Source organism: Apus apus, chromosome 20 (genome assembly GCF_020740795.1).
Source record: "Apus apus isolate bApuApu2 chromosome 20, bApuApu2.pri.cur, whole genome shotgun sequence".
NCBI lineage: Eukaryota > Metazoa > Chordata > Aves > Apodiformes > Apodidae > Apus > Apus apus.
In genome coordinates, this window is record NC_067301.1 from 4238707 (window position 1) to 4254260 (window position 15554).

General features: G+C 38.4%; 1 protein-coding gene across 9 annotated transcripts in view; it reads left to right on the forward strand.

Moving 5' to 3' along the window:
• KIF1B (kinesin family member 1B) overlaps window positions 1-15554 on the forward strand; it is a 90976-nt gene that overhangs the window by 10079 nt on the left and 65343 nt on the right. For all 9 annotated transcript variants that reach the window (XM_051637232.1, XM_051637238.1, XM_051637234.1 and 6 more), the window contains exons 3-5: window positions 10623-10699; window positions 12281-12460; window positions 14502-14567. In XM_051637232.1, coding sequence (XP_051493192.1) covers window positions 10623-10699; window positions 12281-12460; window positions 14502-14567 — 323 coding nt within the window. The remainder of the gene's footprint in view (window positions 1-10622; window positions 10700-12280; window positions 12461-14501; window positions 14568-15554) is intronic.

A 15554-nucleotide genomic window follows, 5' to 3' on the forward strand; every position in this document is an offset into this window, starting at 1 on the left:
GGGATCAGGAACACTTGGTAAGGCAATCTGGAGTTAATTTGTAGAGGTTGAATTAAAAAAAATTCTTCATATGGTTGTTGGTTTTTTTTCTTTCTAACATTTATAAAGCTCTGGCCTAAACCTAAATACTTAAAAAAAAACAACAACCAACAAACAAATAAAAACAAAACAAACAAAAAAAAACAAACCAAAAACAAACAACAGAGAAACATCTAATTTAAGTTTCTTTTTGGTTTAGTTTTTTTTTCTTTTAAGACATGTCCTGTTTTATGCAATTGTTTCCAAGCAAAATGAAGATGGGTGGGAAAGCAGGACTTAGCTTCAAAAGCTTTTAATTTGTGGCATGTTTGTCTAAATTAGTGAGATTTTGAAATGTAATACTAAAATTGCTGATATTTGGAAAATAATACAGAAATCAAAACTGTTGGAAGGGTTATAGAGCAAGGTAACCTCATCAGTAATTCAGCCAGTACTTTACTGGTATACATTGACAGGGGAATATTGTTAAATCTTGCCTTTTTCATTGTTATGTGGTTCTAAAATGTAGGAACATATTTCATAAAAGCTTAATACAAAGGGCTGGAGGGAAGGAAGAAAGTATGGTTTGCTGATAGTTTTTCTTTCTGGTTTAATTTTTAACTTTAAGACACACTGAATTGAAAAGAAAAGCTATCGTGTGTCTGTGCCTTCAGGTGAATAGTAAGTATGATTAATTTTGTGTCCTCCAGTAAGTATTCTGTAAGCAAGGTTCTGATAGTTTCACTAAGGAACTTGTATGATGAAAATAATTGTTGGTCTAAATTACTGATGAGAAGAGTCTTTATAAGAAACTGTCTTTTATTTAGACTGGCACTGAGCACATGTAGATAGTAATGGGAATTTATGTAGCATGTGCTACATAGGTAGAAAAGCAAGCCAAAGAGTTTATTGTGGTTCTTTTACCTAAAACTTTACTTTTTTTTTTTTTCCCCCCCTCTCTTGATGAGACATTTTCAGTGAAAGTATGGAGTAAGTGGGAGAAGTGTTTTAATAGATTGATTTCAGGCTGTCTTCTGAAAATGGATAATTTTTGGTATCTCAAAAAAGAAAGCCTGCCTCATTTTTGATGACTTGTGCCTGCCAAAAAGCTTTGGTTCTTAGAGCATGTCTTGTGCTGTGGTTTTTACACACAGAGTTTGTTTTTCTTATTTTCTCCTTCTCCTTTTAAACTTTTTTTTTTTTTTAATTTCCAATGTTGTATGCTTGCATCTTGCATGATGAGGTTGCTTTGGGAAAATATACAGAAGTGGAGAAAAAGTCACCTAACCCCTACCCTGATTTTCTGGTCTGTAATTCCTCCTAACTGTGGTTCAAACTAAATGAATGCTTGCCCAATATGTTAATACTGTATTGCATTCATAGTAGATGTGTTATCAAAGTAGGCTACTTAATGGGAAGATAAAATGTGTGTCATGTGGAGGATGCATGAATTATCTTGCAGTTGAGGTTGAACTGGTTTGAAGGACAAATCGAAGAAATCACAATAGTGGAGATTACCCAGTTATTCTAATGGCTGTGCTGCTACTAATTACTGTATTTGTTGCAAGTCCTGTACCAGACAACAGAAGACTTGAATGCAAGTTTGTCTCAAAGAGAAAAAGGAGGCAGTTTCTTAGCTTTAAATAGTTCTTTTAGGAGTGGAGTTTGGTGGGGAGTGATTTTGCATGTTGAGGTTTCTTCTAATAGTGCTGGGTCATCCTGGAAATAGGAGTCATGGTAATGCTGAATGCAGACAGCAAGCAAAGGCTCTGCATAGGAACTTGAGAGGTCTGTGTTTTGCAGGGTTAGGGATTTCTGTTGCTTGTCCATAAGTTTGTCTTAATCACTGTCTCTGCATACCCTGCCATGCTGACAGCTCATATGTTTTGTTACAAGTCTTGAATGGTTTTTGGAGAAGAAAAAAACCCTTGAGTTTCTTAGGTGCTTGGTTTTCCTTCTAAAGCCATTCATATGATTGTATAAAAATAAATTGAAGTGTTAATTCTGCACACTGATTAAAAAAAAAGGGGAAACTGTTTTAAAAGATGACTTTGGGGATGTGGGAGAAGATGAACATTTAATGATTTTAAAATGTTAGAGGTACAAATAATGGGCCTGCAGCAAGACTGTGGGATGGCTGTAATGTTCTAGCTAATGTTAAATGAAGTTGAGCTATATTTTAAAAAACTGTTACGGAGTTAGTACAGAACTCTAATAAAGAGAGAGAATATTACCAATAAACCCAGAACAATTTTTGGTCAGGGTTGAGTAAACTCTGTGAAATGCTGCCTTGTCGGAATTAGTGTCCACTGACACAGTACTAGGGCTTTAGAGAGAGTTCTTTTTATCAAGTGCTAAAGTAATGCACTACCCTCTAGTATGGAAGTGGAAGAACATGAAAATTGTCAATGCTTACTACTTTAAGATTTGATTATTTTCACTACATGAATCCTTTAAGCCATGGAAGTTGACAGAACAGACTTCCCAGGATTCCAGTGCTACATGATGTCCTCTTTGCCTAGTGCTGGCATGCGTCTTTAGGTAAAAATGGCCTTTGGAGATGGCCACGGGCTCTTAGAGATGTAATCAAGTAAAAGTAAGGGGTGAAGAGGGATGTTTTATCTGTTTTGAAGCGAAAACGCATGAGAAAAGGATTCAGCTCAGCTCCCAGTGTTTGGCTCAGCTGCATTCACAGACCTGATGCACATCTTCTGCAACAGGACGGTTTCAAGTAATCGGTTGTCAATGGAAGTTTTGGAATGGTTTTGTTCAGCTTTTCAGATGGGTAGAACAGTGTGGCTCGACTGGCTCCTGCTTGGTGCAAAGCCTGCTGGCATGCTGTTCTCCCAGAACACCAGCTGTAGAGATGGTATTTATAGCACTTGGATCTGTAAGAGCAGCTGAGGATGAGACCGGCTTTCTAGCAGCTTCTCTGAGCGAGCATTTGCCTTGCACTGGTGCTGTTGAATTGAACTCCCTCCCCCAGCCAACCTTTCTTCCAGTGCAGGGTTGAAATTCCGCAGTGGGGAGAGAATCCGGTTGAATTCCAAATGAGCTGTTCTTAGCTTCTACTTGGTTTCCTTCCCTTTTAATGATTTGAAAAATGCAAACAATGCTTTGAAAAGCAAGCACTGCTTTACAAGCTGGAAGTGTCCATTTCCCTTCATTTATCTCTTGTAATAACAACCCTGAAAGTCTGTCTTATAAAAACACTATAGCCGTATATCTGATTGCAACGTATGCCTAGGAAAGAAGCCAGTATTAAACATGCATTTGGGGTGTTATTCACGTTCCAACAAAGAATGCCTGCTCCACCCTGCTCTCAGTAACCAACATGTTCTCATTGTTGTCATTCCAGTCTACAGATGGCGCAGATATATTTTCCAGACCCTTGCGTTTCAAGAGGCTGTATATTTAATGTTAATCTGGTCTTGTGGAGTCAATTCTGAAGACCTCAGATCTTTTATATTGGTTAAATTGATTAGTCAGACATCATAAAATAAAACTGCTGCTTATATTGCTTCAAATAGAGTTTGATGAAGGCACAGAAAATAATTATTTGGTATTTGTTTCCCTGAATGTTAGCCCTTCCAAAATTCTGTCTAGACTAGAATGTTGGGTCTTTTTAAAAAATCTGGACCTATTCCTTTACCACTGATTAACGAGAACAAAAGTGAAGACAGGACAGTGCTTTTTTTGATAGCTTTTATCTCTTAATACATGTTGGTATTTGGTAGGAATGTGTGCTCTGCGTAGGTCACTGCTGCCACTAGGAGAATAATTGAGGCTGGTGTGAGGCCTCTTTTGTGAGATGAAACCTCATTTTCTTTCATATGTAGAAGTTAAAGAGGCTTTGTGACTCCAGCATTGACAGATGTGGTAGCAATATGGGAAAGGAAGATGGAAACAAGAGAAAGCAGGCAGTACTGCACAAGTAATGGAAGTTCAGTTTCTCCAGCTCTGCACCTGATGTTCACCATTATTGGATTCTCTTTCTGATAGTTTGATCTTTTTGGTGGTTTGTTGTTTTTTATTTTTAATATTAATCTATCAGTCTGAGTGTTCCTCCCCAGCACAGGCTGCATATCAGCTAATCCCAGGATTTAACCCAAGTTAATTCAGCCTGCTGGTGTTTATCTGAAGGGCAAACTGCAGTTAGCCAGCTCTTCACTGGAGCACCCTGCAGTGACTAATGCGTGGCATGTCTGGTGGCAGGATGCCCTGTAATACCAGTCTGATCACTAGCAGGGGTGGAACTGTTCAGTCTGGTGACTTGACTTTAAATGCAGTGAGGGATAAGAGAATAATTTAAGTTCCTGCCTCTTGTGTTCTTTGTGCTCTTTTTATTTCAAGGGCTTGTTAGAAAGAATTGCTTGTATCCCCAGATACTGAACTGCAGATGGTTTCTAACCTGCCAAATTTGTGACAAGCTGAGGAGTAATGCTGAGTGGGATGAAAACAGATTAGACTTGGACTGCAAATTCAGTGTCATTATAATCTGACATGAGATGCAAGTGGTTAAGAAGTAGTTTTGGTCATTCTTTGTGCCTGCAAAAATATTTATATGGCTGAGTAGATGAGAATGGAATGAGGGGGCTGATCTTGGCTAAGCTTGCTTGCTTTTTTTTTTTTTTCTTTCTTCTCTGTAGGTTTCCCACTGTCTGTTTACTTGGTTAGTTTTAACCAAGAATGGAAGTGTAAGTCTAGAAAAAAAGGCTTGAAGTGGGAAACTGTTTGTGTATATGTTTAGGAAGAGGTGAGAAGACCGAGAATGCTGCTTCCAGTTAAAAGTATTCCTGAAGACTATGACTTTGCATCAGCTCTCTGTTGTGCTCCACAGTCTGGTTATGACTGTAAAATAAAGTGCATATTTGAGGTATGCTTTTTGAATTTCAGCTTCAACAAATCAGAATTGGATTTATAAGACAGAAGAAAATAATAATTAGATATCCAAAATGACAGTAGGAATGCAAAATCATACATGAAAAAACATATGGATACTGTTTCAATAATGAAGTGGTCTTTCTAAGTTCAATAACAGTTTTTGCTAAAATTAAAAACTAGCAATGAATTTGATCTCAGATTTTAAAGGTTGAAAGTATATGTTATTTTTGTGCTAGCTGATAATGCAGATGGTGGATGGTTTGAAAAATGTTAATTAAGGAACAAGTAGGTTGGACTGTGGAAGTACCTTATGCTAAGAAATAAAGTTGCCGGTTTAAGTAAGCATGTTCAAATCCAAATGTTTTGTGGAGGTTGACTTGTTACTGTTGATGCAGCACATCTAAAATGATAATTCCTTCATTGATTGTGCTCTCACTTTCTCCATATCTTTTATTAGGCTGTAATGCTCTTACTCTACATCTTCTGTACAAGGACTAATGAGTTAAAGTCTGAGGATCTTATATAACAATATAAAATTTTGAATTATTTGGTGTGAAGTTTGTTTTAAAACTGTTGGCTTCCTTACCTTTTGGTCAGTAATCTATGAAACTCAAATGTTTCTAGTCACAGGTATTAAAAAAGCCCAAAGTTAACCAGCTAAAAAGAACTGTATAAATGAGTTGTGCTTCAGCAAATATGTGCATTATCCCTGCTTAGAGGCACCCTAGATAGTGTGAAGCAGTTGTGTGTGTTTTACTATACCACTGTAAGGAGAAATAAGCTTTAAAAATGCAAGCTGTGTCTCTAGGTTGGGACAGCAGTGCTTCAAATTAAATAAAGTGCTTCAAATTAAATTGTAATGCTGCATAGCTGTTCACACAGTACACTTTTATTTGAATTTTATATCAATTTATGTCATATAATTACTTCTACTTATTCTGGTTGCTTACTGAGGTAGAAAACAGATGTAAATATTATGTCTTAAGGGAAGCCTATTATTCAAAATTTATGGAAATTCATAATTCAAATAAAAAGGTAACAGTGTGGGCATTTATCTCCCTCAACCAAATTAACAATTTGTAATGTATATTTTGAAACATGAATATTCCCATGCCTTTTTCTCAGTCTTCCATTCCAAAGGTAGATGGTGGGCATTAACCCAAATTGTGGTTGCTGCTTTGATTCCAGAAGGTTTTTAGGCACTGCAGTAGAAAAGTAGCATCTTCAACTTGTGTCACCCTTTCCACGTCTCTTGAGTTATGCATGTAACCTTTTTCAGTAGCCATGACATAGAAGATGGTGATTTTGTAAAATACCCCTTCCATTTTTCTGTTTGATGCAGAAACCTTAACTTGTGGAAAGCTGAAAGGCTCCACATGACCTAAGAAGTTGGCTCTTGGTGAAGCAAGGGGCCTGAAAAAGGGATCAAGTTTCTCAGAAACGGGCTGCTTATGCAACATTCAAAGTTGCTACGGTGCCATGCTCATGGTAGCCAATTATAGCTGCAGCACAAAGCCTTAGTGTCAGTTTGCAAACAGAAGAGTTAATTGCCACACTGAACCTTTGAAATAGCAGATAAACAAATTTATTCTCTAAGATAAAAAGACCATTAATGTGTTCCTGCTGTGATCATCTGCCTTATTGCCTTTCTCATTTCCCGGGGCTCTGTAATTAAACCATTAGCTTGCCTACCATGCCATGAGTCTGCTGTGGTGAGAGGAGATAGATGATCACCTATTTCATGATTCATTAATACAATTCATCTTGGCCTTGCATGGTTTAAAAAACAAACAAAATAACTTAAAAGCTTTTAGTGTTCCTGTGGGTATTGGAGGCACTGATGACAGTTCTCTTTTTCAATTGTTTCCTTGTTCAGCTGAAAACATAGATTGCTGAATAACATGGTATGTCAAATCAGTGTTGCCCACTCAGTCTAATTTCTGCATGATAAGGCCTTTTTTTCCAATTTGGTGTATGAACTTCTAGGATGAAGCTTACCTGTACTGTAAGAAGACTTAATTTCTTCAGAAATATCCATTAGCTTCCTGTAAGAGAAGCTAAATGTCATGGATTTGCTTGTTCCTCCAAAGAAGATGCTTGGTTCAGTAGACACCTTCAAGTTAGGTCAGTTGCTTCAGTTTGAATTTCCGGTTTCTTAGCTGCCTCACCATCTTCTTGTCATCTTTTATTTTCTCAATCAGTCAGCTTGGCTAGATTGATATGTAGACAGAATTCTGGTAAAACAGTGATTCTGAAACTTGAGGATGTAGGCTCTGTGTAAGAAACAGGAATGGGGATAAATAGATGTCGGCCTTGGACTAGTGAAAAGGCTGTGACTGGATCACAGTAGCGAAGGGACAGCATGCAGAGTTCTGGCAGCCAAGGGGTTTTCTGTTGCAGTGGAAGGTTTTGGCCAGGCAGCTGCATTCTCAACCTCTGACAGAGCTGCTTTCTTGCACGTTAATCTCCTTTTCCTGATAGCCTTCTCAAGATACGCTTTGCAAAAACAGGCATCCTAGAAAGTAGTTTTCAAAACAGTGAGCTGGATGTGGAACTTGATGTGAAGGAGCTGAGGAAAGCCCTGCTGAAGAAAGTAACAAATAATAATTTAAAAAAAAAAAAAGGCTTACCAAAAAATGGAGCAGAGTGGAACCACTGCGTAAATCACAGAGCCTGAACTTCACTCTTCACAAATGTGATGGATCTAATTTCAGCTTGAAGCAAGTAGGATGAAGCTGCAGTGGCAAGCTTGGAGTGCCTTTCCAGGCACTAAGCCTAGCCTGTTGCATAGCTAGAGATCCTGTCTTTCAAGGGTGGTCAGTGTGCCTTTATGCACAGCAAGCTGCATGGAAAAAATAGCTATTCTGATTAAACATTTGGCTGCTTTGCTTTCTTTCTGGAAGTGGTGGACTTGTGCTAGAGATTTTTGAAAACAATTAATTGAAGTGTATGTTCTCACATCAAAGCTGGTTTTGAACAATACCGAATTTTGTTCTGCCTATTCGGTTTTCTGTTTCTGACACAGCAGAATCTTAGAAGGCAATTTAACTCTTGTTTCCATGGAGGGACCCAGTGCAGCTTTGCCTTGCCCAAGAGAAATGTCCTTTTTTTCTTATAAATAACAATCTAAAAATGGAAAAGAAAAAAACTTATGAGTACTTGCTATTTCACTGTTGATTCTAAGAGGAGACAAATATGCCATGAGGTAAATAAGTGAGGTTGAAATTCTCTTTTGTATTGGTATTTGTATGTTAAACTGAAACTGCACTGATGTTACCTGCAGTAACCAATGCATGTTTTTAGGTTGTGGTTGAAAACGTGTTTCTTGGTCAGCAAAGATGTAGCTAAGCTTTTGCTTGTCTTGATTGCCTTCACAGGCCAGGAGTTTTCCATTTCCAGGACAGTGTTGTAAATGCAATGTACCAATAAAAGTAGTTACTTCTCTCATTCCCTAGGCATGACTCCTCTCACAAGAGTGGTACGGAGTGTTCAGATTAAAATTATTTGTCATTGATATTAAGCAACAGAATGTGTATTATCAGGAAAGGTGCTGGCAATATATTTTTTCAGGCATCTGCTTAGCATTGTACTACAGTGCATAGGAATAGGTTCTAGTACATATGAATGAGTTCTATTTATTGCTGCTTTTTTCCACTTCTAATGGTTAGATTGAAATTATAGCCCAAAACAATTGAATAAAATCATAGAATCACAGAATGGTTAAGGTTGGAAGGGACCTTAAAGATCATCAGGTTCCAACCTCCCTGCTACAAGCAGGGACACCTCCCACGAGACCAGGCTGCACAAGCCCCATCCAACCTGGCCTTGAACACCTCCAGGGATGTGGTTCCACAACCTCCCTAGGCAACCTGTTCCAGCACCTTACTATCCTCATGGTGAAGAATTTCTTCCTGATGTTTAACCTAAATCTCCCCTCTTTAAGTTTGAAACCATTACCCCTTGTCCTGTCACTGCCCTCTCTGGTAAAAAGCCCCTCCCCAGCTTTCCTGGAGCCCCTTCAGGCACTGGAACGTGCTCTAAGGTCTCCCTGGAGCCTTCTCTTCTCTGGTCAGAACTACTGAAGGGAAACTAAAGCTGTATATGATTGCTTAGGTTACCAGTTTGTTATGTGTTGATGCCCATGTTGCTATCCAAAGCCACAAGCGTTTTTGCCACTTGATACTGTACTGGTACAAGGCATATTATTCACTGGCTTTGCGTGTCTGTCAGCTTTTATAGGCAAGAATGTTAGCACAAGGTGCATCCAAGTGAAATGGAGTTGGTCACAAGAAACAGAGTAGCAACTGTTGCTATTTGCAATCCAGACACTGATCTTTTCTCCACACTGTAATTTTGGACAACAGCCCTGCTCAGGGTCACAGCATCTGGTAGAGGAGTGGTGTAATTTTAATGAGGGTTCTGTAACCACACTTTCAGAGGTTTTGGTGCAACATGATGTTCATGTTTGAAATGGTAAGAGATGTGGGTGTTAGAATATTGATTTATCACAGAAGGAAAGGGAGAAGCTCTGTCTCCCAAAGCATAGCCTAACTGGCATGAATGTGTGAGAAATAAACATCCTTGTTTAGGATGACTAGTACCAGGATGTAAATCATCCCCAGGAAGACTGTCACCACCTGTGTAGAGCTGCTTTCTTTGTAGATTTTTTTTTTTTTCACATATCATAACTAGTGTATCACTTCCAAAGGCAGACTGCTGGAATCTAAGGTGGTTTATCTCATTTTTATACCCTCAAGAGTATGCCTTTTTAGAATCCTTATTTACACAGATGGTGTTGAAAACAGCTGATGGAAAGAATAGGTTTAAGTCTTTTCAGCACCTTGCTACTGAAAAGAAGAAAGCAGTAGGGATTAATCTCTGCAGTGAGTGCTGGGCAAAAGGAAATTACCGTCCTTGGAACACAGAAACTACAGATACTGTGTTTGCCAGCTGAATGACAGCAGAATCCATTGTGTATTACTGCCCTTCCAGGCAAAAGGTTTGGGAAACTGTTTTGTTGCTCCAAAAGAAAACAAAAAAACAAAACAACAATCTAAAAGGTATCTGGAAGAACTTTCATTAGTTTTGGGGAATTCACACCTGTGGCTGTGTACAGTAAGAATATTTACCAGGAATTTGATCCATTCAATTAATGTCAGTCCTATTAAAAATCTGTCTGTAGGCTTTGTGTATGTAGAAGAATATTGAAATGAACTCTGCAGATAATCCCCAAAATGTCTATAGATCCAGCTTTTTCAGTATCTTCTTCAATGCCCTGAAAATACTGAGCTTCTTAAAGAAAATCCTGCAGTGAGCTTTTGTACTGTGTGACATGTATTTTAAAATAGGCTTAAGTTGTGCTGCTGTGAAGTCACCAGAGATTCTTGAACTCCGTGTCTTGGATCTTCCGTCTTGCTAATATCCCTCAACTCCTAAAAGCCAAGGGACTAGGATGACCTACGTCTGGCTTGCTGTCCAACAGAAGAATGTTGTTTAGCAGCAGCATTCCTTCTAGGAATTTTTTTCCTTGATGTATTTCAAACAAGGCCCACAGAAATACAGTGTTAGGAAGTTGTTTGTTACTTCAAGCTTATTACTTCTGGGCACTGTGGTAACTTGGTGAATACTCAAATTAACAGATTAAGTTGAGGATCACCAAGCTCATTAATTATGCTCCTAAGTGTCAAGTTAGCTAAGAGTTTGAATTTTATTTCCTGTAGGTATTATCAACCCAAAGAATCCTAAGGAAGCACCAAAGTCCTTCAGCTTTGACTACTCTTACTGGTCCCACACATCGGTAAGTTCTTCTACAAGAGAACTGTATATTTTTGTTTTTCTGGCTTGATTTAACTGCACTGTCTTCTGATCTTCCCATCCTTGTCAGATATTTCAGCCTCATTCAGGTTAAAAGCTTGTCATTACATGTTGTTTTTTCCTGTTTGGATGAGAGCAGAAAGCTAAGCTCTTGGAGCTTGTTAACAATTTGTGGATATTAGATTGCTTTTTTTTCTAATTACTTAGATTCTCCAGCAGTGTTCTAATCTCAATATTTTAAGGATGGGTGTGAACCACAGTTAAATCAGTTGTGGTCTTAGGCAGGTGGAAGTTTCTCAGTTCCTTGAAGTTCAAGGAGAGATGTGGTCTGGGTTCCCTTGATCTGTGTGGAGAAGGCAGAGCAGGGATCCATGTTTCCAATAGCTGCAAAAGCGATCAACTCTCCTCTAGCTGCCCTGCCCCACCCTCCTGCAAATCCTACGGTCTTGCTGGCTTCCAGTAATTGTTCTACAGCAGAACTGTGGTGTTCTGCCATCAACCCCCTCCCCATCCTTATTTTCTCAAAAGATATAGAAATAAGAGATAATGGATTTCTCGAAGAGTAATTTTAGTAACTTGGATGGTGCAAATAAGACATATTTTCTAAACAAATCTGTGGCCAACAAGATTGTTTTCATGATGAAAAACTTGTATTTGTGCAGCTCTTTTAAGGAATCTTCAGAGCAGCTGTGCAAGGAGGTTAGAGGATCAGTCAGAGGAACATTATGAGCATAATTCCTGAAAACCAGCAGATAAGCAGCATCAAGGAAAAGAACGGGTCTGAAAAAACTTGAGCCCAACTTTAGAGCAGGAGCAAGTAATGTTAAAATCCAGCAGTTGAGGAAGAGAAAACAAGGTAGATAAAGAGTACCAGTCACATCAAATCTAGTGACATGCTCCTGCAAAATGGAGTTTCAGTGGTTTGCTGTCTGCAGACCCCTCAACATCTGTGTAAATGATCATTACTGTGATAATTTTTTCAAATATATTTACCAAGGACTTTCCTAATTGATCAAGAAGGGACATCAGAAAAAAGAGCATATACACTGCATCCAGCTTTCTGTCAGTATTTTTGTGTTCTGTACCGTGGCTGGAAAAGCAGCTTTTGCTTCTCTTTTACCCCTACTACTCCTCAGAGCCCTTGTCCAGACCAGACCTTGTACCTTCCAGCCCTCCATTTGTGTTTGTTCCCTGAACTCTGCTTTTGGTTTTCTCCCCCTGCATGCTCCTCCCAGACACCCTGAATCCAGTTTGTTGGTGATCTTGCACAAAACTTTTTCCAGTAATGTCAACAGGATTCACAAACCAGAGTTGGTTGGTTTCTTTGTGCAGATTGTCTTTTTTTCCTCAGCAGTGATGGACTGGTCCTGCAAGTGTTGTCATTGCTGTTCTTCTCCAGCTGGTAGTGCCTTGGGAAAAAGCTGTGTGTGAAAGTGTGCTACATTTGCCTCTTCCCAAGAGATTGACACACAAGATAGAAGTGGAAAAAACCCCAGTTGCTTTTTGAAATGTTACTTGAATTATAGGATAAGACTGTATTTCTGTTGCCTTCATGTCTTTTCAGCCTGAAGACCCCTGCTTTGCATCTCAGAACCGTGTGTACAATGATATTGGGAAGGAGATGTTGCTGCATGCCTTTGAGGGCTACAATGTCTGCATTTTTGCCTATGGACAAACTGGAGCTGGGAAATCCTACACCATGATGGGCAAGCAGGAGGAGGGCCAAGCAGGCATAATCCCCCAGGTAGAACAGAACCCAGAAAGGGGTTTCGTTTTTATAGCACATTCAGACACATCTTTGCTGATCTGCTTTTTGTGTATTGCAGTAACAGTTAACAGAACCACAGCTTACTTCTCAAATGAAAGAATTCTACTGGGGAAGAAGTGCATTATAAGTGATTTTCCCTCTGCTGCTTTTTTTGTTTGGATTGTACTATACAGTCTGGATGTTTCTCCACTTCCCCAACAAACTAGTAAAGGAAGGTGTTTTATTCACCAGGTTTCTTGTCTCTTTCTCTGACTTTAGCTAGGACAGGACTTAGGAATGTTCTGTTCAGCAGGAGTTCAAAAGGGGGTGTATTACTGATGACCATGCCAGAAACTTTGTGGAATTAAGTTTCCCAAATCTAAACACTGAATAAAATAACCTGGTAAGAGAAGAAGTGTATCAAAACATCAAGGGGAAAAAAGTTAGGGCAACAGAGCACAGCCTAGTTCTATTTCCTCCCTTTAAATTTCATGGGCAAATACCAAAAACAAATTTGAAGAAGTGGCGAGAACCCTCCAGGGGGTTTTGGCTGACAACAATTTATGCTGTTATAATGAATTTAACATTCTCTAGCTGTTGCTTGTGTGGCAGTTGAGCTAAGTGCAGGCCTTGCTCAGTGTTGGAGATAAGTGTGTTCCTCCATTCCCAAAACAGAAACCCGAGGCTGAGCTTCAGTCTTAATAAACAAATATACTGAACAGCTTGAGTCCTCATTCTGCTTCAGATTTGCTGTAGATGTTGGCCCTGTGCCACAGGTGTGAAACAGTGACACACACCATTGTTCTCTGTTAATAGTGTGGGTGTATGTACTGAAGTCAGTAGCAAGTGTTCTGGGAATTAGCTTAAAATAATATTGAAAGAGCTAATGTGGACAGAACTGTTGTATCTAAGCATTTTGTTTTTATTACAGTAGTATAAAGTAACAGTGCAACAGGTAAAATGAGCTGAACATCTGTGACAACAGCTTCATGCTAAAACTTCTTGCTGCAGTCTTGATATCCCTATTTGTTTTCCTGAACCTCAAATGCATACAAATTAAACATTGTCCTAAAAAAACCCCCAACTTAATAATGCTCCTGTAGATTTAAAAATGCTACTGTTGTCTACTACAGTTTTGAAACAAAGTAATTTCCCTCCAATTAGGCCTTCTCATAAAGGTACAAGATGAATTATCTCTTCATGGAGACTTTGTTGAATCTGTTCTTTTTCTTTTCATGTACGCAGAAGGCACAATCATGTTCCCAGTAATGTAGGTTGTTGACATTAAATTCTTATGTGTTGGCAACATTCCCTGTCTGCCAGTCCCTGATATGAAACATGATCATACTTTAACCATGTGTTGACTACATCCTTCAGAGTGAATGCTCCCAAAATTGCCTGTATCCTTCATAATCTCTTTATTTCCATTAAAGTGGCTTGCTCCAGAAACCTTTTTCTACTCATATTCCCCTCTGTACCTGGGCTTTTTAATCTCCAAATATTTATCTGTGGCTTGTCCACAGTTCATTTTTTCATTATCTTCATTTTAGGTCTCTCAGTTACTTGTAGACAAGCACTCTTGAAGCAGTAGACCACTGATAGTTGAAGTATCCTTCATAGGAAGATATTGTTAACAAGCTTTGAAATAATTTCTGCCTGTTGATTTAAATCTGAATCCTGGGATTTAATCACTCCAAACAGACTTGTTTTTGAGATTAGAAGAGGATTAAGGATTTAAATAATTCCTTTCTAAAATTATTATTTCAAATTTCAATTATGATAGGCTTTTTCTCATTTTATAGTACAGAATAATACTATAGGTTAAACTTAGAACAATTGTTGAGATATTATATAAAGTAAGAGTGAATGAGAGTCATGTAGAGTTAAGATGAATCTTCCCAGTGAGGCTGTATGTGGTGGTTGTAATAGGTTCTTTTTCTTCCTCTACCCTCACTCTAAAGCCAATTTACTCTTACACTAGTTACTTGTTACTACTCAGTGAAGACTAATTTCTGACTCAGCTTTAATCTCTTTCCAGCTGTGTGAAGAGCTGTTTGAAAAAATCAATGACAACAGCAATGAGGAAATGTCATATTCTGTAGAGGTGAGTATGGTGAGAGATTGAGGACTATATGTGTGTGCTGAGCATCAAACTGAGCTCTAGTGCTGTGCTCTTGATGCTGCATTAAAATGCTCATGAAATAAAAGTAGGTGCTTTGCAGAAACAGTATTTTCTTTCTCTTATTGTTTTTTCCCCTAATCAGTTTTAATGGCTTGACATGCAGTATATTGCAGGCTTTGAAGGAAAGGAAGACCAAAAAGTCTGTAGAAGTCAAATGTGAATATTACTAATAAATGTGAACTCCAATTGTTATTGCTTCTGAATTACAGAACTAGAAACTAGTTCTGCACACTGGTCCTGTGGCTTTGAATCTGTTCATTTTGAAGCTTCATTTACTTCTGTTTTAGTAATATTTGATGACTTAATGCTGGAATGCCATGGGAGCATCACATTTAGGATTTGTGAATGAGAAGATTCCCACATTTTAATCATGTTTTTCTATGTGGTACTTGTTTATCGTTCTAATTGTCTCCAAGCATAGATTTGTGCTTGTGAGAGAGAAATAGTCTCTCCTAAATGAAAATCCAAAAGAATGAACATCTGAAAAGTAAGCAGAGAAGGGAGACAGCTAGACAGAAACCACAGTGGAAGGTTGTACATAGTGTGTTGTGATCTGTTCAGGATATAGAATTATATTTTTCTGAATTGCATTATTTAGAGATTGAAGATCTCTCTTGTTTTTCTAAAACTGCTGCTTACTTCAGTAATCTTTGCACAGAATGAAAGTGAGTAACTTGCTGTCTCTGTTAATATTGAATATCTTCACTGCTGGAGCTGCTAAGTACCTGCTGGACAGGGACAAGCCTAGTGCAATGAGAAATAAAAAAAATTAAAGAATGCATTTAAAAATAATCATAGCTGTATAATTAGTTTCAAATGTTTTTGTTGCAGATTTAAGTTTACTGTAGTTTGAATAATTGTATGGATGACTCAAGAATACAGCAGGATGTGGGCACAGCTTAGAATCAC